At 34.2% G+C, this 25,349-nt stretch overlaps 1 protein-coding gene across 2 annotated transcripts; it reads right to left on the bottom strand.

The window, feature by feature from the left end:
- Positions 1-634: 634 nt before the first annotated feature.
- On the bottom strand, positions 635-24,077 carry LOC111054161 (nucleolar and coiled-body phosphoprotein 1). 2 transcript variants are annotated; one of them, XM_039437864.1, is made up of 9 exons: positions 23,856-24,055; positions 21,904-21,962; positions 19,523-19,590; positions 17,610-17,957; positions 16,071-17,519; positions 15,291-15,346; positions 3,987-4,043; positions 3,018-3,113; positions 635-2,326 (listed from the first exon to the last, which is right to left on the bottom strand). In XM_039437864.1, the coding sequence occupies exons 1-9, from the start codon at positions 23,949-23,951 to the stop codon at positions 2,168-2,170; spliced, it is 2,388 nt and encodes a 795-aa protein (XP_039293798.1). In that variant the 5' UTR covers positions 23,952-24,055; the 3' UTR covers positions 635-2,167. The 2 variants fall into 2 exon arrangements, with proteins under 2 accessions (XP_039293798.1, XP_039293797.1); XM_039437863.1 differs by having other exon boundaries at positions 16,071-17,957; positions 23,856-24,077.
- Between the last annotated feature and the right edge of the window lie 1,272 nt (positions 24,078-25,349).

Genomic DNA, 25,349 nt, shown 5'->3' with positions numbered 1-25,349 from the left:
TACTAGTTTTTTACCAAGGAATTGAATCAGTAACATCCAATGCAAGAAATCCACCAACACTTTGTCTAGTTATAGCATCACTTGCCCTTTGCATCAAAATAACACATTAATTTTTCAAATTTCAATATTTTGTAGAATTTGAATATCTTGACAACCTTTTGGCTGTTTTGTCATGTTTGATTAGTTGGTTCATCCACTCTAATAAGCCTACAGCAGATCTTAAATTATATCAGAATATATATCTAATTGTAAAAGAATAGTCTGCTGTTGATATAATGATCTCTTTATTCTTTTTAATATTTTGTAGAATTTGAATATCTTGACAACCTTTTGGCTGTTTTGTCATGTTTGATTAGTTGGTTCATCCACTCTAATAAGCCACAGCAGATCTTAAATTATATCAGAATATATATCTAATTGTAAAATAATATCAATGTTTCTGAATAAAAAACATCTATATTTTTAATAATTAGAGACTCATTTATAAATGATCATGTAATGTTCCTGCTGATCAGACATTGTACTTGAAAATACTGATCTAAGTTTTGATGTACACAACATAAATAATATATGTGAAAATGTCAACTAAATTAAACTGGATTTAAATTATGATCCTTATGATAAACTTACTGTGTTATTTGGTGATAAGCGATAGTTCTACGATTTTTATAATAAACAACAGGATACAAGAGTAAAGCGTACGGTGATAATAATTTTAAATTTAAAATTGTTTGTTTTATTCTGATTTGTATATTCAGATCGATAGACATAATAGACATAACCTATATAATATTTGGACAATTTAGGACAAAATTAGGAATTTGAAGAAGTTTTGGGCAATAGCCTGTTTTTTCCGACTACTGTATTGTTTACTCTATCAAATAGATAAATAATGCCAATTTCGAATGTAAAAGACAAATCAAAAGCAAATCAGTTGATTCACATTGTTCAGTCATTATGACATTAGTCCCTAGTATTTTGTTGCTTCGCAACATTCATTTACTTCATTTTTAATAGTTGAACACCTTCTACCTGGGCATTAAGTTTGAAAGAACTTTGAAAAATCAATTATTAATGATATTATCAAAAGTTTTTCATATAAAAATTGGGAAAATAGTATGTCTGATTCATGAAAGATTAATTTTATAATAAAAAGTAATAAGAAGAAGATAGAAACCCCTTGACTAATTCACAAATGTGACACTGCCCTCAACGTTGAATACATTGAATGTGTACTTCCGACATAATTATAGCCTTGCGCACACCATTTGTAAATCACAGAACTCACAAGAATAAACTCACAAAGTTGGCAACAATGAACTCTACATCGAAGCTTACAAGGACGAACTCAATCACTTTGCAGCAAATAACAAACTCAAAACTATTTCCTAATCTCTTCCTAAAACAAGTCAATATCACTTTCGACGAAGATCCAAATCCAGTTATTAGCATAGAGTCAATCTTAAGACCAGACATACCTTGCAAAAATTCTGAAAAAATAGAACATTTTATATTTATGAAGTGAGGAGTCTAATTCACTAATAACTTATATTACAATTTTATAAAAAAATGATGATGGGAAAATATCAACAGTACGGTAATGATCGACTTGAGAAAAGTAATGGAGCGCAACAACTGTACTCCACAGAATTTGCACCAATGTGTTCAATTTTCGAGGAGATTGAAGCTCCAAAGCAGGTCAAACAAGTTGTCAAATTTATTTTCGTAAGCATGCCCGAAATTATCAATATTATAATTGGCGAAATATTGAACACAATCACTAACAATATCAACTATGAGTTGCTATTGTTGCTTTATAAACCGAACCGTCCAATTGAAGCCTATTATAAGCAGCAGCAATGAGGCTGCCTTGTTGCGGTTTCTTATGACGAGCAAATAGAAAGAATGAAAGAAATCGCATCTAACCACAGATGAAAAATACCTCTCCCGTCGACTTCATGAGATTCAAAGTGGTGTACGCAATGCCCAAGTCTGATATCACTGTGGAATAAAATAACACTGTGCTCTATGTATTGAACGTTGAAGTGTTGTCTAACGAATTCAATATTATTTACAATCTAACTTAAATTCCTATTATAAAAAATATTTTTATACCTAAAATTAATGCTGTTCAACTTAAATTATTAGTGAATCTGCACTTATCATTTTAAAGTTCATCGAATCGTATTGAGTTGACTGTGGTAGATATTTGTCCACCGCGGTAGCTGCCACGTTTCTTCTTTGTTTTTTCGTGTCTGAAACTTTTACCTTTAGTTTTGATGAGAACCTCGTTGGCACGTTCACCCCAACTTCCCCGGGCTCCTTTCTGCCAACAAAAATAAGTCACAATCAAAAACACAGAAAATGTTGAGAAATTATAATCTTTTTCATTGACAATTTATTTATTTTTATGTTTTTCATTCATATAAAACATACAATTCAGGCAAAGCGTTTTTTATTAGCAAATATATCCTTTGAGATGTTCTGAATCACCATATTACCCAATGTCACTTCCTATATACGCTCAAATTTACAGGTTATATTAGGTTGAACTTTTTTAACAGACATTTCCCTGATAAGCATGATACACATAAGCGCCATGATTTTCTTTTGTGTGGCTAATGGAGGAAATAGACAGGGGTTAAAATCAATGCTAATGGGGTCTAACATACGGATTTAGAGGATGATAACGAGTACAAGGATATCTTGACAAGAAAAGTAAACTATATAAATTTTATGTGAGGTTACTTCTTTTTTTGCTGAGGGTGATATCCACAATTTAGCTCTAGGTTTGTGAGCGGGTAATGAAAATTATGTTGATGAAGAATGAGTGGGCCTACAGGTTTAGGTGGGTTCCGAACCACCGGAAAGCACTAGAATAAGTTGTTACATGTATGGCATGCACCATTCAAGCAAGTAGTGATTTGGAGATTGAATCAGAGTGAGATGCATGACAGGTGTATTCACAGCTTAAGCCGACGATATAGGCATTCAGATACTGAAAATATTGCACTCACCTTAGCTTGGAATGAGTTATTGGCTAAGAGAGGATGTACTTCGACGTTTTCGGCTACAACTCTACGGAATGGAGAGTTCTTCGGTTGTTTCTGTCCCTAAAAATAAAACATTCGAAAAATCAGTTTGATGAAAGATTACGGATATAGTACATATTAGATACTCTGAGATATATGTTCAGTTGATCAGAACACGAGATGCGTTGTCATAAAAGTATTTTCTGGTTTGGCAGGACCCTCGATTGTTTGTATTGTGAATAAAAATTTTGATTGATTAGATTGATTGATTGATTATTTTCAAAAGCACAAAATCAAAACAATGTTGCATAGAGAAATTTTCCATGCAGGAAAAATTTCATTGAATGAGAATTATTATGATTGATCTGTACTTGCGCAATCATGGAGCACTTCTTGGAGAGGGATTGAAACACTGTTCCTATTTCATTCCTTTAAGGTCTTATTTTTCATACTATCATTGGAGATCAATAATGAGAAATTTAAAATTTGGGCTATTTCGAAGGAAGCGTTAAACCTGAGTTAGTAGCACATAATTTTCCATTTTCACAAATTCATGGCTGAAAAATCGTGATTGTTCGAGGTTTGCTACCCATTATTTCACTTTTGGATTTGACTAGATAAACAGTCTTAGAGTTCGAAATTAAAATGGAAGATATCCATGAAATGGTACATTTTCTGTTACATAACTTTTCTGCAAATAAACCGCTATAAATACACACATTTAGTGCATATTACAAATAAATCAATACAAAAAGAAAACACGTCAATAAATGGAGGAAAATGTTATTTTTGAATGATTAATGATATTCATAACTTGACATATTTTTTTTAGATACGACTGAAATGTTCAGTTGATCTGACCATGCAAATTTGGCAATATCTTAAAATTAAGCTATCACTTTGGAAAACTTGAAAATTGCATAATTCCAATTTATGAGTTGTTCGAGTACTTACACTGCAACTCTGGTCAAAACTATTATCTGTTACGGGGCCAGAGGTGTTCAATCGTTTCTGAAAAAATATTGTAAAATTTGACTACACATTTTTTAAAAATAATTCAATCTTTGAAGTTTTTTCAAACATGCAGTTACACGACAAAAGCGTCCAACATTAATTGTACAGATTTCTCGTAGTGAACAAAAATGGATTTGAAGTTTGAACAATAACATTGTAAAGTAACATTGAATTCGTATAGCTTTTTGTTGATGGGGAGTCTCTAGCGAGAAGGTACCTCCTGGTCTGAATATATCATTTGAGCCTATATCATTTGAATATTTATAATGTCGAATGAAAAAGCAAGTCAGTTTTTTTAAGAACCTTATAAATGTTCAATGTGACCACTATTTTTCAGATGGAACATGACACACATCAAGTCTGATGACTTCAATCATGTTCTTCCAAACCTTGATAAAGCGTTTCTTCAGTAATAGAAACAACTTCTTCAATCTGATTTCTCAATACGGTTATGAAAGCTGATAGTGGAAGCACATATACAAGATCATTGATAAATCCACGAAGGTAAAAATCTCATGACGTTAGCTCAGGATGACGTAAACGCTATGCATTACAAGCCCTGTCGTCCGAACGCCCATGAAGGCATGCCTTGGAACCCATAATTTCACCTCCATAAGTACAGTAGGCACGTTAGGGCCCTTAGGTAAGTTTCTGTTTATGCAACCGGAATGTGTGAGAGCTCACACATTAGCAGCCTGCCAAAGTGTGAAAAATTCCATGAGGTATTCTTTCTCGCTCGTCGGTCGCTCAAACGAAAACGTAGCTGTACGACTAAGCGCTCAATTACATTGACGTTCAACTAAGGGTGGATGCGTAAATGTGCAAGTGCACGCGTGATCATTCATGACCAAACGCGTTGATGAGAAACACAATCTGGAAAGAGCAATAATAACACTCACATTGAATGCACGCATTGCTGAGTAGCTACAGACAAGTCACAACGTGTTTCAAAGACTATTTCCACATTTTGTTTTTCAGTTCATGCATGATCTGACGCGCACTGCAACTGCATATAAAGCATCCAATGCGATCATACCCTAACTCTAGTGGTTGCTGCGGAAATATTGCACGCACATGCGAATTGGTGTCAACAATCAAAACTTTTTCGTTTGAAAAATAATTTATAACTGTAAGTGTAATGTTAAAAATATTATTGAGTTGAACCCCAGATATTTATTCATTATCACTGTACTGGTAAGTGTGATGTTAAAAATCTTATTGAGTTAAAACCCAGATATTATTTTTTCAACATCCTATTGTGTACATTATGGGTAATTGAAGTAACTGACGTCAGATTACCATAGAACGTGAGTCGTGTGAAGGCTACAGGTTCAAGTGCATGTCCAAACTATTCAATTTACAAACTTCGGGTGAGGGGTAATCCGCCTTCAGTAACTAGAACGTGAAATCACGGCAAAATGTGTAAAGCATTTGAATTGGAAGCCTTTACTAATCCTTTCTAGTAATATTTCAATGAAAAACTCAAATTGACTGATTGCAGCTCTGCAGCCTGAGGTCATGGATAGAGGGGATACTTTAAGCAGGTAACTAGAATACTGATCTTTCAATGAAAATACTCAAATTGACTGATCGCAGCTCTGCAGCCTGAGGTCATGGATAGAGGGGATACTTTAAGCAGGTAACTAGAATACTGATCTTTCAATGAAAAAACTCAAATTGACTGATCGCAGCTCTGCAGCCTGAGGTCATGGCTAGAGGGGATACTTTAAGCAGGTAACTAGAATACTGATCTTTCAATGAAAAAACTCAAATTGACTGATCGCAGCTCTGCAGCCTGAGGTCATGGATAGAGGGGATACTTTAAGCAGGTAACTAGAATACTGATCTTTCAATGAAAATACTCAAATTGACTGATCGCAGCTCTGCAGCCTGAGGTCATGGATAGAGGGGATACTTTAAGCAGGTAACTCGAATACTGATCTTTCAATGAAAATGATCTTTCGACTTTTGAGTCGAGTGGAGTCAGTGGTAGCGGACGGTTGTGTTTTTGGAGTAGCTCCGTCTCAGATAAGATAGCCTGTTTTCCTTTCGTTTCTTGCTTTCAGAAGTTACAGTAGAATATTGTGTTCAGTGTTCATAACCTTAATTATAACTCGATACCTTAATATTTTCGCGTCATTGAATATTAAAATAACCTTCAATCTCAAAAACATTTAGTAAATGCTAGTCTAATATCGTGATTAATTATTATCATTCATTAACAATCCTTGAACTAACGTAAATTTCTCTAGTTGATAAACGCATTTTAAAATTTATTTTAACTGGATCCAAACAATTGAACTAATCATATATTAATCTTAGGTACTTTAGTTACAGATTTTTTTCTTTTTAATACAGTCGTAATATCAGTTTAAAACGTATTTCTGAGTAAATTCATAATAAACAAATAATAATCTATTCTTAATTTCATAATCAATCTTTTCCCATAATTGAATAGAATCCTCATCTTTTAAAATAAAATTCAAATTAAATTTTGATAGATTATGCATTATATCTTCGTGCTATAAAATGTAGGTTTAAATTTCTATTACAAAATAAATTAAACAAAGTAATTAGCCTTTTCTTTGTCTTTGCTTTTGCAAACAGTTTCACAAATTGAATTACATAATATTACTAAGTCCTAGATTGATCACAGTCAGCAACAGTAAATAAAAATTTTCTCTGATATTTTCTTAACTTTGTTACTAGTATCGTACTGTTATTGTATAGTTCAAAATAGTCTTTTTACTTGCTCTGCTTCTCATAAAGAACGAATTTATAAATGGTCATTATTTATCATAACTTATTTCTATTTTGTAAGTGGCAAACAAATTCAAAGTGTTCCAAGACTGTCCCTGTAAGCGTCGTATATGGGTGAATAATTTGTAAACCCTGTGCGGCCTTGCTCAGGATATCTGTCGCGCTTGTCCCGGAACTGGACGGGATACACGCGATGCATATATTTGGATTCACAAGCGCCACATTACCTTAAACGAACTATCCTTACTTGTTTGAAGTGAGAAGCGGGCTAAACTATTAAACGGTAACTCTGAAATATATTTCTCAATTATTAACTGTTTATTTCATACGAAAGAAAGCAAACTATCTAATCAGTTTGTTTGTTTCAGTGCGATACAATAGTGTAGTCTCTTGTTTTGAATTGTCTCCTTTCTAGCTCAAAGTATCACTTCCCGAATTTTATCTTTATAATCGTAGTAGACTTCATTATCACTCAAAATATATATTCTTACACTTTATCTGTGAGATTCCATCTAGTCACCTGATACCCCCCTGGTACCAATATCAATTGTTGCTTCTTCTGACTCAACAGCGTTCTAAGCGCTTTAAATATTACTCTTATTAATTTCCTTTTTTAACTCTGATAACTGATACATCCTATGTCAATCTGTTTCACTCTTCCTATTTGGATTGGACTCTATTTGATTATTGGGCAAACTCGGTAGTAATTGTTTATTGCAAGTTCGAAATGTAAGACTTTTATCCTTTTATCAATTTTACAAAATTAACTAATTTATTCTCACTCATTCTTTTGATTCACTTTCTGCTGAGCGACTGTGTCATACGGTACTAACTAATCGTCTAAACTCGATCTTTGAATGGAAATGGATGATATCATCTTAAGTAAAACTAATAAGGGTAATCCTAAACTCACTTTTAGAGATTTTTCGTATAGACTAACAGGTTTTAATACATCTGGTCTAGCTCAATGGCGTTGTCTATTTAAGTCTTGTAAGGCTACCTTGAAAACCGACAAAGATGCTACGAAGATTGAAGAAATCAATGTTAACAACTTACATAACCATTCTCCACCTGAAAATAAATTAAATCAGCTTTTTAATGACTCGATTAATGAGGATTCAGTAATAACTGATAAAGAAGGACAGTCTTATCGTGGAGATTCTCCATCACCTTGTGTGTCATTAATAAATGAATCTCTAAGGGAAGTTGAACTCCAAAAACAAAGAGACGACATAATTGCACATTCTATGAGCTTACAGATAGAGTTGGAGAAAAAAAATTCCTTGTTAGAGTCTCTCCAGGCGAATATTGATGAACTTGAAACGGCCCTCCAAGATCAAGCCTTATTGAAACATGAAAATGAAAACATAATTGAAAACAATGCGAGAATGTTGACAACAATAGAAGTTCTGGAGGCAGAAAATATCTTATTGAGAGCCGAGAATAAATCTCTGAAAATTGAGACAGAAGAATTAAGAAACTTCTATTCGCCGGGTGACACTATAATTGATTCATCTTTCGAGTGTGGTGCAATAAGAGTAGAAAACTCTTTCAATGTTTTCAGCAAATCTGGAAAATTGGCTATGTATAATAAGGAAAATGAGAATATAGATGAAAATTATAGTAAAAGAAAATCATCTGCCCAAACTGACAAAACCCAAAATAAAAATAGGGTGATAAGACAGGATCAAGATGGTAGTAATGATGTGATCGAGAAAAACGGAAATAAAGTTGAGTCACATGTACAAGTGAAGAGGAAAAATTATACTAATTTAAAAAAGAATACTATCATTAGAAATAAAATATTAATTTTGGCGGATAGCCATGGAAGAAAAATAATGGATTTTATTGGTGAAAAACTTCCAAATTTTGAAACCCAGGTTTTCTTCAAACCAAATGCTACACTGAGTCAAATTGTTGAAGGAGCTGATAGGCAAACGAAAAATTTTGGTCCAAATGATTATCTTATAGTTATGGGTGGCACAAATGACATTAAGGCTAACACAGTGCAGAATGTTAATGATGTGAAGAAAGTACTTGATATCTTGGTTCCAATAAGTCTGAAAACAAATCTTATAATGACAACTATTCCAAATCGCTTCGACAGACCCGACCTGAACCATTCGATAAACAAGATGAACGAAATAATACACAAACACATAAATAGTATTTCAAGAAAGAATGTAAAGAGGATAAGTATTTGTTTTCTCAATGAGAGATTGAGGAGGGAAAATTTCACTCAACATGGGCTTCATCTCAATGGATCGGGGAAAGAAATCCTGTGCACTAGACTGGCAGAAATAATTGTAAATAAATCACCTTGCAACAGTGCAGTGAGCGAAGATTCTTTTTTAGTGAGATGGCTGAAGAGAGGGAAGAAGCCTTGATGTGTCCTAGTACAGTTATTCGGTTTGATCTTCCTTTGCTGACGGATACAGAGAGTATGGAAAAAGATTCAAACCACTCAAAGTGTTTAAACGATTTAATTCTTATTCACCAAAATATACAATATATAAGAAATAAAGTTGATAGGATAAATGTATTTTTGAAAGCTGAATCTCCACATGTTGTTGTTTTTACAGAACATGGACTCACAGATGCTGAAATATCACAGTTGAAATTTGATGGCTACAACATAAATGCAAATTTTTGTAGAAAATTACACAGAAGTGGTGGAGTTTGTATTCTAGCAAAAAATACTGTTAAAGTCCGTAAACTCCCCTACCTAGATAGTTGTTCGATTGAAATGGATATGGAAATAACTGGAGTGGAAATAGGAAAAGGTAGAGAGAAGTTTGTGATTGTTGGAGTATACAGATCACCAAATGGAGAGTGGAATAATTTCTGTGATCGAATTGATACAGTTTTGCATGATCTGACAAACAAGTATGATAATATAATAATTGCTGGCGATTTCAATGTGGATCTGAATGTGAAGAGCTCTATGAGTGATACGTTTAGAGACATATTTACTGTGAATAATCTTACCATAAAAGTGAATAAGTTCACTAGAATCACTAGAAACTCACAAACAATAATCGATAATATAATCACCAACATAAATGACTGTGAAGTGGCAGTGAGAAGCTCTGAACTATCCGATCACACATTTCAGTTTTTGAAAGTGACCAGTGGTTTGTATGTAGCTGAAAAAATGAAAAGATGTATTGAAGAAATTAGAGAAATGTCTACAAGTAACCTGAACTGTCTTAATAACCATTTATCCAGAGAGAAGTGGAGAAGTATGTATAGTGAGGTTGATCCAAGCAATCAGTTTTTGGAATTTTCAAAAACGCTTGATTATTATTTCAATGTTTCCTGTCCAATAAAGAGAATTAAAATGAGCTGTACGGAAAATAAAAATAAGTGGATCACTGAGGATATATTACAATTGAGACAGGATGTAAGAAATGCTTTCAAATTATTCTCGCAGAGTAGAGATGCAACAAAAGAGAGAGAGTACATGAACTTGAAAAAGCACTATACAAATGCGATAAGAAGAGCAAAAAGCAATTACGTTGTGGATACTTTGAGTGCGTCAAATAACCTGAATAAATGTGTATGGAGGATCATAAATGATGAAAAAACTGGATCAAGGCAAACAAATGGTAACAGGTACATTGGTAGTATGAAAACAAAAGAGGGCAATGTTTTGAAAGATGGAAACGAGATTTGTGAATATCTAAATAAGTTCTTCCAGGAAGTTGGCTCAAACATTGAAGACTCAGTTTTGGATGGTTTTACCCAATCATGTGTTGAAACAGAAAATGACTCAAGCCATATTGAAAAGATGGTTGTTGCTCCTTTCACAGAAACAGAAATTCTCGAAATTATTGATTCCCTGAAGAGTAAGAGGGCAACTGGTCTTGATGGGATCTCAACTGTTGTTATAAAAAGTTGTAAAAAGTATTTAATTGCTCCATTAACAGTATTGGTGAATAAGTCCTTGGAGTGTGGTGTATTTCCTCAGAAATTGAAAGAGTCGAAGATAGTACCAATCCACAAGAGTGGCGAAGAAAATCTGGCAAATAATTTTCGACCAATCACTATAGGGAATGCACTGGGTAAAATCTATGAAAAAGCAATGTTAATTCGTTTTGTGGAGCATTTGTTTCGAAATGGAATTTTGTCATCCGAGCAACATGGATTTCAGAAGGATAAATCAACCAGGTCAGCCATTGCGTCTCTTGTGGAGAATGTAATAGATAGAATGGATAATGGTGAAAGGGCAGTGGGAGTTTTTCTCGATATGAGCAAAGCATTCGATTGTGTGGACCACACTATCTTGTTGAAAAAGTTGGAATATGTGGGAGTTACTGATGTGGAGCTTGAGTGGTTCAAATCCTATCTTGTGGGTAGAAGTCAGTGTGTGGAGATGACTAGAGAAGAAAATGGGCAAAAAATTAAATACAGATCAAATAGTCTTAGAATAAAAACAGGTGTACCACAGGGTTCGATCCTCGGACCATTATTATTCATTTTATATGTTAACGATTTACCACAAATAATAACAAGTGGTAAGGTTTTGATGTATGCTGACGACACATCCTACATTTGTAGTGCAAAGGATGCAGAAAAATTAGAATTAGATACTTTTGTCAATGTACATGCCATAGCCCAATTCCTCAGTCAACATAACCTCAAAGTGAACGAAACTAAAACGCAGTTCTTGCAGTTCAAACATAGAAATAATTATAGAGATCTTGAAGAGATAAACGTTCAAATAAATGGAGTGAATGTTGAACAACCTCTGTCTGTGAAATTTCTAGGTGTCTTGCTGGACCAGAACTTGTCTTGGGATAACTATATTGATCATTTGTGCTGTAAAATATCATCTGGAGTGTTTGCACTCAGGCAGATTTCAAGATTAAGTACTGGGAACACTATCTTAACATGTACAGTATATCATGCCCTCATAATGTCACATATTCGGTATGCAATATTGGTTTGGGGGGGCTCCAGTCTCAAAAATTTAGATAGAATCTTTAGAATGCAAAAGAGAGCTGTGAGAGCGATTAAAGGTCTTAAGCCATTAGAGTCCTGCAGAGAGTATTTTAAAGATCTAGGACTACTCACTGTGCCTGCACTGTACATTTTCGAAGTGATCATGTATATAAGAGATAAAAAATTTATAAGAAACTGTGACATACATAATTATGACACTAGAAATAAGAGTAAATTTTCTGCACAATACCACAGGACAGCTCAGTATGAAAATAAGCCTTCTTATATGGGTATGAAATTTATGAGTAAACTGCCGTCAGCTTTGAGAGAAAATGAGAATAAGGATATTTTCAAAAAGCTATTGAGAAAATATTTAGCAAACGGGGTTTACTACAGTATTCAAGAATTTATGGATGAATAATGAGGCTTTTGGGAGGATTAAATTGCAATGTACATTGTGGAATGTGATGTATATAATATATGTTTATATGTATTCCTTTATTTTTTTGACAAATAGTCCTTGACGATTTCCTATACTCTTCAAAGAGTCTCCAGGGAGAAAATTTAATCAAATCAAATCAAATCAAATCAAATCAAATCAAATCAAATCAAATCAAATCAAATCAAATCAAATCAAATCAAATCAAATCAAATCAAATCAAATCAAATCAAATCAAATCAAATCAAATCAAATCAAATCAAATCAAATCAAATCAAATCAAATCAAATCAAATCAAATCAAATCAAATCAAATCAAATCAAATCAAATCAAATCAAATCAAATCAAATCAAATCAAATCAAATCAAATACTCAAATTGACTGATCGCAGCTCTGCAGCCTGAGGTCATGGATAGAGGGGATACTTAAGCAGGTAACTAGAATACTGATCTTTCAATGAAAATACTCAAATTGACTGATCGCAGCTCTGCAGCCTGAGGTCATGGATAGAGGGGATACTTTAAGCAGGTAACTAGAATACTGATCTTTCAATGAAAATACTCAAATTGACTGATCGCAGCTCTGCAGCCTGAGGTCATGGATAGAGGGGATACTTTAAGCAGGTAACTAGAATACTGATCTTTCAATGAAAATACTCAAATTGACTGATCGCAGCTCTGCAGCCTGAGGTCATGGATAGAGGGGATACTTTAAGCAGGTAACTAGAATACTGATCTTTCAATGAAAATACTCAAATTGACTGATCGCAGCTCTGCAGCCTGAGGTCATGGATAGAGGGGATACTTTAAGCAGGTAACCAGAATACTGATCTTTCAATGAAAAAACTCAAATTGACTGATCGCAGCTCTGCAGCCTGAGGTCATGGATAGAGGGGATACTTTAAGCAGGTAACTAGAATACTGATCTTTCAATGAAAATACTCAAATTGACTGATCGCAGCTCTGCAGCCTGAGGTCATGGATAGAGGGGATACTTTAAGCAGGTACCAGAATACTGATCTTTCAATGAAAAAACTCAAATTGACTGAACGCAGCTCTGCAGCCTGAGGTCATGGATATAGGGGATACTTTAAGCAGGTACCAGAATACTGATCTTTCAATGAAAAAACTCAAATTGACTGAACGCAGCTCTGCAGCCTGAGGTCATGGATAGAGGGGATACTTTAAGCAGGTAACAGAATACTGATCTTTCAATGAAAATACTCAAATTGACTGATCGCAGCTCTGCAGCCTGAGGTCATGGATAGAGGCACAGTATACATACAGTATGGAAACTTGGCTAGTACCCTGACGCTAAAATCCGCCATCTTGTTAGGAAGCGCCGCATTGTAATAGTATTGATGGTAGGTTCGGATCACTTTAATGATCCGGATCAGTTGATCTCATTCACTGCCACGAGCCAATCAGAAGACCAGGATTGGAACTTCCCAAGGTCACGTGAAGTGTTTAGTTTTGGCGTCATGTAAAAAGCATTGGTTAGATAGGCGATTGATTACAAGTTTCCATTCTGTACTTATTCTGTGATAGAGGGGATACTTTAAGCAGGTAACTAGAATACTGTTCAGTGCAAAGCTTGGATCGCAGCATTGCGATTGTGGAATACAGTTCTGCCAGATTGAATAGAATGGAATCATGCCTTCAGTTCGTGTGAGTTAATTGTTTGGGAAAAGAGGGAAAAAAGAGCATGGATAATTTTCATAGAATCGTTTGAAATACAACAATGAACTCCTAATGACCTTTTTCACTCTTTTACAGTTCTCAGCCGAAATTTATCGTGACGATACCCAGAATGGTTGAGTTCAAAGCCACTGATTGGAGAGTGAACAGTGAGACCGGTGAGTGAACGTGGCTCTGAACGAAGCACTGTTGGTCGTTGAACGATGCATAGACTCAAATGCAGCGCTAGTATACTTTGAATTGAAATCGGTCATTGAGGGGAAAACATGGAAGATTATTACATACTAAAGATCTTGAAGATTTTTGTAATTTATAATATTACAAAAATATATAACTTATATAATATCTTGCGCTAAAATACCTCAATGGTAGCCTTTAATTTCAAGTAAGAGCTAGCATTGGGAAGGCATAGGCAATGTGGGTTTATACCTCTTTAAGGTCTTTGGTTTAACTGATAAGAAAAAAATACGTCATATCCGGTTCGTTCTCTGATCAAGCTCATCGTACTTTCTACCGATGAAAAAGAACGTAAACAGAGTAGCTAAACGTAAACAGACATGGCTGAGTACGAGGATGTTTACAAATAATTGACTCCATTATTATTTATTTGGGAACAGAGAAATACATGATTACATAAATTCAATAACATCTAAAATATCTTACTAAGCATTCAAAACAACTCCAATCACTTGTTGGTTATCCATTTTAATTGATTATACAATTAAATAGGTTAGGTTCTAGTTTTGTTTACAAAAATATAAGCAGCAGAGAAAACATCTGTCAGTCATGACTCATGAGCAGCCGTGCAGCCACAGAATACATACACAGAATGGAATGTATCAATCTATCCAAGACTTAAGTGCACCAAGACCACGACACGTGACTGCATCATCTTGTTACAAATTAAAATGACTGCTATATTACAATGCTACATTTTCTTTCAAGATGGCGGATTTTAGCTTCAGGATACTAGCCGAATTTTCACTCTGTGGTTCATTCTGTGATCACTAATCTGTGATCAGGTTTTTTACTGAACGTAAAAAAACACGATGGAATTGATAAGTGGCTTTGAACGCAACCAGTGTTCTCCGATTACCTAATTCTCAGAAACAGCTGATTCTCAGCCAATCGGATGACATTTTGTTTGTCGTGACGATAAATTTTTGCCGGCAATCGATAAATGTGAAAACGGCAATTTTCGTGTGAAATAACATGACAATAAAGCCCCATGCTGAAAACTGAACCTTGTGCTCAATATTAGGCCCATTGGTCTCTGGTGACCCACTGGTGGTCAAGACTGTGTCTTACTGTAATACGAGTTTAAATCTACGATTTAGTTCATTTATAAGTTCATTCGTGTCCAATATAACTCGGCTAAAAGTAAATGCAGGAAAAAATACTTACATTTGGAATAACTGATGTTTGGTCTTCGTTTTTCCTTTTTCTATTATTGACTTGTGCTGTAAATGACAATAGAAGAACTATTAAACAAATATTTTTTCAAATATATCATACAACAATATAATTCAAATAAAAATGCCACCCACACCCTTCAATTGACTGTGGTAGTAACATTCGTTGCAATTAATTTATTGATGAACAGTTCGAGGATAAAAACTATTTTAATAATTTGAATTGTTTTTTCTGCTTTAAAAATTATCACCTTTAAATACAAGTTATGAGAATTTTTAATCAAATTTCTTCCTCAATGTTGTGGCTTTCAAGGAACTAACTTATTCTCAATATTATCTTTCATTGTGAAAATTCATTATATCCTCAAATCTTGCTGTCATGCAGAATAAATTTCAAACGACACCTGGGTTCGAAAAAGTTTATAAACGCTTACCAAAGTTACTGAGAATTCAAAATCGTCTTTCAGCTTTGATAGATTTTCAATATGGATTTTCAATAATTCCATTTGATATCTCTACTTTCAGACTTCAAAAAAATGTTTTTTTTTTAGAAAACTCAGAAAGATTTAAAAAAATGACATAAGATCTGTAATTGAAGTCAAAATTCATTGATATTGCAGTTCTTCAAGGATTAAGAGATAGGAGGATATTTATCAAGGATCATAGCTCTGGACAGTTTCGCATATGGGAACAGAGTAATGTTTGTACAAGTGGATTCAATAAAATCATCGACATTTACATAATTAAGGCAATTTGATGAAATCAATCTTACCGGTATTAGACGTTGACTCTTCTTCACTGCTACTACTACTGCTTTTACTACGTTTTGCCAGTTTAGCTTTGCCATTTAGTTTGTGAACCGGCTTGGCTGCACCAGCTTCCTCATCACTGCTCGAATCGCCACTGCTACTGCTTGCAGCTCGTTTCGCTGCTTTTGGAACTCCGTTCACTGCAGGTTTTGCCGCAGTTGAAGATACTGTCGGTTTCTTAGCTGGTCCGTCATCTTCGCTGCTCGAATCATCATCGGTACTGCTTTCATCTTTTTTAGCGACAGCTTTAGCAGCTGCAACTGGTTTATTCACTGGAAGCTTTACAGCTGGCTTAGCAGTTTCTTCATCTTCACTGCTTGAGTCTTCACTACTGCTCTCAGCTATTTTTGGAGGGGCTTGAAGGGTTTTGGCCACCGACTTAGCTGCGGTTGGATTTCCTTTCTGAACTGGCTTTGCAGGTTCATCTTCATCACTACTGGAGTCATCACTGGAGCTTTCCTGTTTCTTTGCTAATTGTTGAGGAGCTGTTTTAGCTGCAGGCTTTGTGGCAGGTGCTTTGGCATTCTGAACTGGCTTAGAAGGTTCGTCTTCATCACTGGAGTCACTGTCGCTACTGCTCTCTTGTTTAGCGGGAACAGCTTTAGCAGCAGGTTTTGCCACAAGTTTTGCAGGAGGCTTGGATGGTTCTTCTTCTTCACTGCTTGAGTCATCACTACTACTTTCAGTTTTCTTTGCAAGTGCTTTCGCTACAGGTACATTTGGTTTGTGGACTGTCTTTGCTGGCTCATCCTCACTACTAGAATCTTCACTGCTGCTTTCCTGTTTTGAAACAGCTTTAGGTACAGGTTTTACAGGTAATGAAGTCGCTGCATTTTTCTGAGCTGGCTTAGAAGGTTTGTCTTGCTCACTACTGGAGTCACTGTCACTGCTGCTCTCTTGTTTAGCGGCAACAGCTTTAGCAGCAGGTTTTGTCACAGTTTGTTTTGGAGGAGGCTTAGACGGTTCTTCATCTTCACTGCTTGAGTCATCACTACTACTATCAGCTTTCTTTGCAGGTTGTGGCGCTTTAACAACAGTCTTTGCAACTGGTTTTGCAGGCTCTTCATCTTCACTACTAGAGTCATCACTGCTGCTTTCTTGTTGTTTTTGAACTGCTGTAGGTGCAGGTTTCACAGGTAACGCAAGTTTTTGTGCTGGCTTCACAGGTTTGTCTTCCTCACTACTAGAATCACTATCACTGCTACTGTCTTGTTTTTTTGCTGCTTGTTTAGGCACTTTAGCTACAGGTTTGATAACAGGTGCATTCACTTTTTTGACTGGTTTTGCAGGTTCATCTTCACTACTTGAATCATCACTGCTACTTTCTTGTTTCTTTGCTGCTTGTTGAGGTGCTTTAACTACAGGTTTAACAGCAGGTGCATTCCCTTTCGGAACTGGTTTTGCAGGTTCATCTTCACTACTGCTGTCTTGTTTCTTAGCTGGTTGTTGAGGCGCTTTAACTACAGGTGCATTTACTTTCTGAACTGGTTTTGCAGGTTCATCTTCACTACTTGAATCATCACTACTGCTGTCTTGTTTCTTAGCTGGTTGTTGAGGCGCTTTAACTACAGGTGCATTTCCTTTCTGGATTGGCTTGGTGGGTTTTTCATCTTCACTGCTAGAGTCACTGTCACTACTGCTCTCCTGTTTCTTGGCTGGTTGTTGAGGAACTTTCGTTGTAGGCTTAATAGCAAATGTATTGCCTTTCTGGACTAGCTTAGCCGGTTGTTCGTCGTCGCTACTGGAGTCACTATCACTGCTGCTATCCTCTTGTTTTTTTGCTGGTTGAGGTTTTGTTGCAGCTTTTGCAACGGACAAGTTTGGTCTGGTTGAATTGTCATCATCAGAATCTGCAAAAAAACGAGATTATTATGAATTTAAGTAAGTGTTCGTGCATTCTAAAAATTTTTTGGGTAAGTTATATGAGGAAAGAAGATAAAACAAGAGCTTATCAAAATCAATAAAACTTTACTTTCGCAGTACAGGATAACTAGAGTACAAAGCAAACTATTGATTAATGGGAAGTATCTATTTGTTACAAAACTGTATGAAAAATCAGTTATCAATTTATTAGAGTTTATCACTTGTCTTCTAAATGACAAATTTTCCATTGTTCAAGTCACATGAATATATTTTGAGCAACCTAATTTTCCACCATCCAAATGAGATTGCATTTCAAATTAGACATTTTTCCTTGTTTGCCTTTCAAATGGCATTTTATTCACTGGTGTGGATGTGTCGGCTGAGAGGGCCTGAGACAACCAAAATTGTTTGTGATAATTTTTCAATTCTTTTTCAAGTGAGAAATATTTTTTTCACTTATCCTATTGATTGAAGTATGGTTATTTCCCTATTTACGAAACCTGAAAGTGCTACAAACAATATTATATCTATATCAACACCTATTCATTTTAAAGAAAGCATTGATTATTGCATAGCTTACTATCTTCCTGAAGAATCCTAGCTCATTTAGAAACCGCCAATGCTTAGATAGGGAGTAGTGTGGATGGATGTTTGTCTATTCGGCAAGCAGCGAACATTCGTGCTCGTCGTTTCCCATTCAGTGACGGTCTTTTGCATACATCAAAGTGGACGAATGTTTGGCAAAAAGCGAACTTTCCCTCATCCACACATTCGGCTTGGTGCTTGTATCATTTTGTTGTTTGTTTTTGGATTTGGATCTACATTGAGGTTTAGTGACATAAGTTAATTTGTAGATAAGATTTTATTACAGTCTGTACGTGATCGTTAATTTATTAATATCAATCACTTTTAATATTATAAAGAAACTCATTTAATAAATTCAAATCTTGATGAAAACTAGATAATAACCAGTTCCGTGCAGGTTACTGAATTCTTTAAATGTTTTTTAAATTCCTACAGATTTATTTTTAATCAAATGAAGTTGAAATTCTAGGGCTTTTCATGCCCTATTGACCGGGGTTTATTGGGTTAGTTTGGGCTGATTATTTTATTTAGGGTTAATTTGGATTATTTCTATAAAGTTGTCTGATTTTGAAGAGTTTAAATTTGTTATTTATAGAATTCAAATTCTAGCTGATGTTTCTTGTAGGCCGCAATATAATTCAAATTCTACTTGACTCGTCTAGACGAATATTTTCTATTCCCAAAACGAGCAAGTATTCTGTAAACCACGCATATGTGTAGATGTCTGCTCGTAAATCGGCAAATAGTAACACGAATAGTTCGCCGAACGCCGAACATTCGGTGCTAGTCGAATGAGGCATGACTGGAGCCGGCTCAATAGGAATGAGAGCGCAAAATGAAGGAATTGACAATTTCAAAAAATTCGGGGTTCTGTTCAATCCAGTTATCAAGTTTGAACGATAAAAAATGTAGCCTACATAAAATAAACAGACGCAAAATCTCAAAATTATAACTTATTAAAACTCACCTGATGAGGAAGATGACGATTCTTTCTTCTTGACGTTATCAGTCTTCAAATTTTTTGTTCTAGCCAACCTGGAAGATTAAAAAATTTAGATAGAAAGCAGTTGACATTTTTCAAATTCATTTATTTGCAATTCATAAAGACACAATTTTTTCAAATAATTGAACAAAGTAGAATGACATTGTATAAATCAGATTGATAATTCAATTTACAAGATTTATGGTTAATTAGGGAGCGGTTTGACTCAGTGGCCGCGCAGATAAGCCATCGCTTATCCAAGAGAAGAATCATGCACCTGGTACTCCCGTGGAAGTGTGACCGCTTGAGCCAACTCCTCTGAATATGATTCATGAATTGTAAAATCGCTTCCCGGTGGTTCGGAGCCCACCTAAAACTGAAGGTCCATTCATCTCTCATTATCATCCACCTCATTACTCACGAACTAGCTTAGAGCTCATGTGGGATTCACCCTCAGCAAAAAAAGAATTGAATTTACTGCGGATTATGCCCACATACGTTCGGTTGCACAAAAGTATGTTAACTTTTAATCCTGATTAAATGCCACGAGAACCAGAGCCTTCTTCTCAGGAGAACCTTGTCTGATTGGTTCTCGTAGAATTTAATCATGATTAAAATTGAGTAGGCTTTTGCACAACCGGGTCATTATCTTTTTTCCTGTGCGTGTGAGATTTCATGAGGTGATCAAGCGTCCTTGCCCTTGGCAGGATTCGAACCCATGAACCAGGCGGTGCTAGCTGACCCACGGTTTCAACTCCCCAGACTACTAGACTAATCTTTGTATTAGAAAAAATAATAAAATAGTATAAACTAATAAAAATATATTAAAGTTCAATCTTTTAAGATTTCCAATTGCCAGTGAAAAAACTGCTCAATAGTGATCGTTGAGAACGAGATGGATGATTATATATTTTATGGTATCAAATTTAATGAATCCTATTAAAATTGAAACTTATTCATTGAATCCTATTTAATGAATTCTATTAGTTCTGTGGCTGAGCTATAGAGAGAGATGTGCATATTTTTAGATTTCGTTACAATAGCTTATTTGAATCAATCTTATTTACATCAATTATTGATGTAGTCTTATTATAAAAATGAAGATTCAACTTTAGGTTTCTTTGCACAAAGCAGTTTTGCTTTTCATATAAAACGTTGCATTGAGTCCATATCGATAATTCTGATTCATTGCCTGCGTGCTCGATTATTTATTTATGCTTGAGGCTTTCATTGTCTGAGAGATCCTCGATGTAGAGAGATGTTCTGCCTTACAGTAATACCCTATTTTACTTATAGTAAACACTTTGGATGTGTGCTCGATGTTGAGAATGAACCAACGATTGAAACTCAATTTTGTGAATCTTTTGGCAAACTATTATGAATACAATAATTGATTGTACAAAAAGTGTCTCTATACTAGAGACCGGCATTCAGTCTGATTGGTCAGCAAGATTGGATATCGATCTCTCACGTGTGAGAAAAAAAATCCATATTCCCTTCTTTATTATCTAGAAGGGTACGGCTAGCAAATAACACTGAACGATATTAAAAAACGTCTTAATGCCGAAATAAAATTTTGTAAGTCTATATTGATATATAGCACTATTCAACATTGCATTCAATATTACTTCATGGTCTTTAAAACAAACTGAATTTCAGTGCAATAATGCCTATAGTAATATAACAAGTATACTAGAGAAAAATCTAGGTATCTTGAACGGTATCTTTACTTTATGATATGACCTTCAAACTCTGCAGGAGTTTAGGAAGTGTGAGAGAAAATCTCTCTTATATTACTTTTTGTGTAGTTGAGAAGTTGATATTGTGGTAATTAATCATATTGAATGAAAAATACTAAGAAATTGTCAAATAACCACAGATTTATTGATACTTAGAAAGACCGGAATTATCAGAGATTGACAATGGTGTAATAACCGAAATCGGTCTTCCTAAGTATCAATAAATCTGTGGTTTTTTGACAATTTCTTAGTATTTTTCATTCAATATGAATAATTACCACAATATAAACTTCTCAACAACACAAAAAGTATTATAAGAGAGATTTTCTCTCACACTTCCTAAACTCCTGCAGAATTTGAAGGTCATATCATAAAGTAAAGATACCGTTCAAGATACCGGATTTTTCAGAGATTGACAATGGAGTAATAACCGAAACCGGTCTTTCTAAGTATCAATAAATCTGTGTTTTTGACAATTTCTCTTATAATATACCACCAGACATGGTTTTCCATAGAACGAAAAATGTATAGCCTATAATAAAATGGACAAATAAAACAGGGGTTGAATACTGATAAAATAATACAAATCAAAGTTGATGATTAAAAAAAATAAATATGTCTACTCACGCTTTATAGCTGTTGAAAATTTCTACTAGACCAATAGCTCCATTTGCGGGAAGTGGTTTCTAGAAAAATAAAGTTTAAATTGGTTACTACTAGTTAATTATAAAAAACATTTTTTAAAAACTGTTTCCCATACTTCCATAGAGATATAATTTCAGCAATATGCAATTGCGTAACGAAGTAATTTGTATAATAAGTTACCTCATTACAGAAAAATTTGACTTGCTTTTATTTTTCAATATTATAATCAAGATAATTCATTCAAAATCTACGTATCATCAAGATTGTTTATTTATTTCTGCATATAAGTGTAACTTTATTGATTCATTCAATGAAGTACATCATCAAAATGACAGCGAGAGAAAAAATAAGGTAACCTTGTGCTATTCCTCTCCAAAATTTAGATAAGTTACACATAGTCCAAAATAGGTTGTATTTTAGTTGTTGACTTAACAAAAATTTCAGTTTTTAATTAATTTCACAAAGTAGATTTTTAAATTTAGATGCTTCAAAACCAATCATAGAAGAAATATTTCACATTATTCTATTCTAAGTCAATTCCTGTTTCTTACTTTTTTTAACGTATGGTTTTCTTCATTTCAATAATTAATGCGATTCTCTTCAAATGCTAGAAAAAATATTAGTTACCTAGTCTCCAGAGAAAAAATAAATTTACATCCTGTTATATTAAGCGAGCAATTTCTGTATATATTTGGTTATTTATATGATTATTTATGTCCAACCAATCTCGAAAACGGCTCTAACGATTTTCACGAAATTTGGAACATAGGTTTATGATATAAAAAATCGATTGCACTAGGTCTCATCTCTGGGAAAACTCGCTAAAGGACATGAAAAGGATCATAATTATTCATCCTTAGAAAAACAGATGATAATTTCGTCGTCTGTCGATAACGAAAGATGCGTGTGCCTGTGTGGGTGAGAGACAGAATTTGTTCAGCTGTGTAATCAGTCAGCTTATCTCATGAGAAATATTATCTAGAAATTTTAATCGACTTGATCAAAATAATCTGATTTGTTGACATGACATGGTAGGTAGTATATCATAATTTTTAAAATTAATCGTTATATTGCCGTTTTAAGTGATTAGTGAGTGTTATTTTGTTATTCAATTTGATTTGTAAACAATCTAAATTAGAATGTTTCTGTTTAGAGATGTTTGGACTGAAAATTTAACCTGAATTCAAATGTATTGATTATAACCTACTTTTTGGACTATTTTATAGTGTAGGCCCATAAATCAAAATTTGGGGAAGAAACAGTTTTGGGCTGTGCCTGTTAGTTCTTTCCCAATCATGTTAAAGAATATTGTGTTTTGTTTATCAATAAATAAATAACGAGCAAAGCTCGGTGTCCCTATATTAAGTTATTGAACCTAAGTTACTAATTTATAGTTAGGTTAATCATGCAATTAGAAAACAGCCAATACTAGCAATACTACTCCATAACATCATATTATGAGGATTCATTAATAAAAAATGTTATCCTATTAGAACTTGCTTAAGCCAGATCAGTTCTAAAAAAATTTGAGTCTTCAATATATAAAGATCTGTAGGCTAAATAGATAAGCATTGAGTATATATTTTTAGAAAAAGTGTAGTGGGATGGACTTTTACAGTTAAGTCTATGAATGAGGACTTTATATACAAATAAAATACATTTTAAAATTAATAATTGGAAACACATCGAAAGACAACATGCATGCTCATGACAAGATAATATAATAATGTTATCAGGTAAGTCATTTGCTAAACCAATAATTCTACCTTTCAACTGGTACGATTTTTGGAACGCTAAGAAATTTTTACTTATCAATCTAATAATTTGAAATAGGTAATAGATCTCTGTGTCCCTACATGTGACAAATGCTCGTCAAAGAGCAACTCTATAAAAATATGAAAAAATATAAATTCATGTTTGCTCCTGGAACTTACCAATTTTGTCTTCTTTCGAAATTTTACCGCAATGTCTTTGTCAATTTTATGTAAGTAGTCAAAAATAAGAGACTTTAATTGAACTTCTTCCGTCATTCTGTTAGTAAATGTTAAAACAATTGAATTATCGCACTTAACCAAACAAGTTCAATTCTCTAAACAAAAATGACCGCATGGTGAATTCTTATAAATATGGCGGCTGCAGTAAAGCAGAAAGAGTTTGACAATTTGACGTAAAAGCGCTAGTGCTGCTACTTGTACACAACCGCGCGAGTATTCAAAAGTTCTATTGATTTTGATCTGTGACGATAATGATTATTATTGAATATTAATGATTATTATTGAGTTACGGTTCGGTATATAATTTTATGCTTATAAAAATGGTATATAGTTTTGAAAACTACAATGATAGTTATTTATGTGATATCATAGATGTAAGATTCATTTATTTAACTTATATTTTTATAGGTATAGGTACGTACGGTAAACCTTATTAGCGTGGCTATTAAATTGGAATACCTAGGTACCTAAATAGAATGTAGATTTAATTTTGGATAAAATGACCACTGAAATAATTGGTCGTTTTCATTCATTATGAAAAAGCTATCTCTGAGTTTAATAAAGTATCAATATGCATTGGAGATTTAATTGTTTTAGTTAAAAAGTTAATTTCTTGTCCATATTACGTAAAAATATCGAGGGACCGAGCTTAGCTCTGGAGTACAAAAGCATAGAAAATTTATTAGGAAAGAGGAATAATCCAGTCAAGGAAAGGTTATAGAAGGAAATTTTTGACCATGCAGTTCTGATTAGGGTAGTAAGGAGGTAAACATATCAAAAGTCCCCACCCCTACCACTTGTGCTAAGGGGGTGGGGTGGTTTAAATGTACCATTTTTTGGTTTCTTGTATATAACACGAAAAATATGTATCTTAAAAACATAACTGTTATATATACAAAATTGAAGCTTACATAATTTCCTACATTATTCATTTATCAACTTTTTCTACATCTTCTCTAGTTTTCGAGATATCCGCTCTTATAAAGATATGACATTAAAAAAAAAAACACGTTTGCCTCCAATTTTTTCTATCTCTCTCTTATAACTTTTCAATAATCGATGGGAAAAATCCAAGCTGATCATGAGCTTATAGAGCATTAAATTCTCTTCAATTTGATGTATAATTTCACACTTTCACGCATTTCCCTACAACTGTTGCAGCAGCTTTAGTGTTAAGTGTGAAAACCAGAGAGTATAGAATGTAATCATTCTATACATGAGAATGATATATACATTATATATAATATATACATTCTATCCTCACTGGTGAAAACTCCAGTTTTGCAACAATAGACCGATTGACAAAGGACAAAGGAATTTGAAGGGAATGTTTTGAACACAATTATTTTTGACTGCAGCTTTTTTTTAGACTAGTTAGGAGGAGAACATATCAAAAGTCCCCATTCCTAACTCATGTGCTTTGGGGATGAGGGT

The sequence above is a fragment of the Nilaparvata lugens genome, chromosome 11, assembly GCF_014356525.2.
Source record: "Nilaparvata lugens isolate BPH chromosome 11, ASM1435652v1, whole genome shotgun sequence".
NCBI lineage: Eukaryota > Metazoa > Arthropoda > Insecta > Hemiptera > Delphacidae > Nilaparvata > Nilaparvata lugens.
The sequence above is the reverse complement of the archived record's forward strand: the minus strand, read 5'-3'. Positions and strand labels throughout refer to the sequence as shown.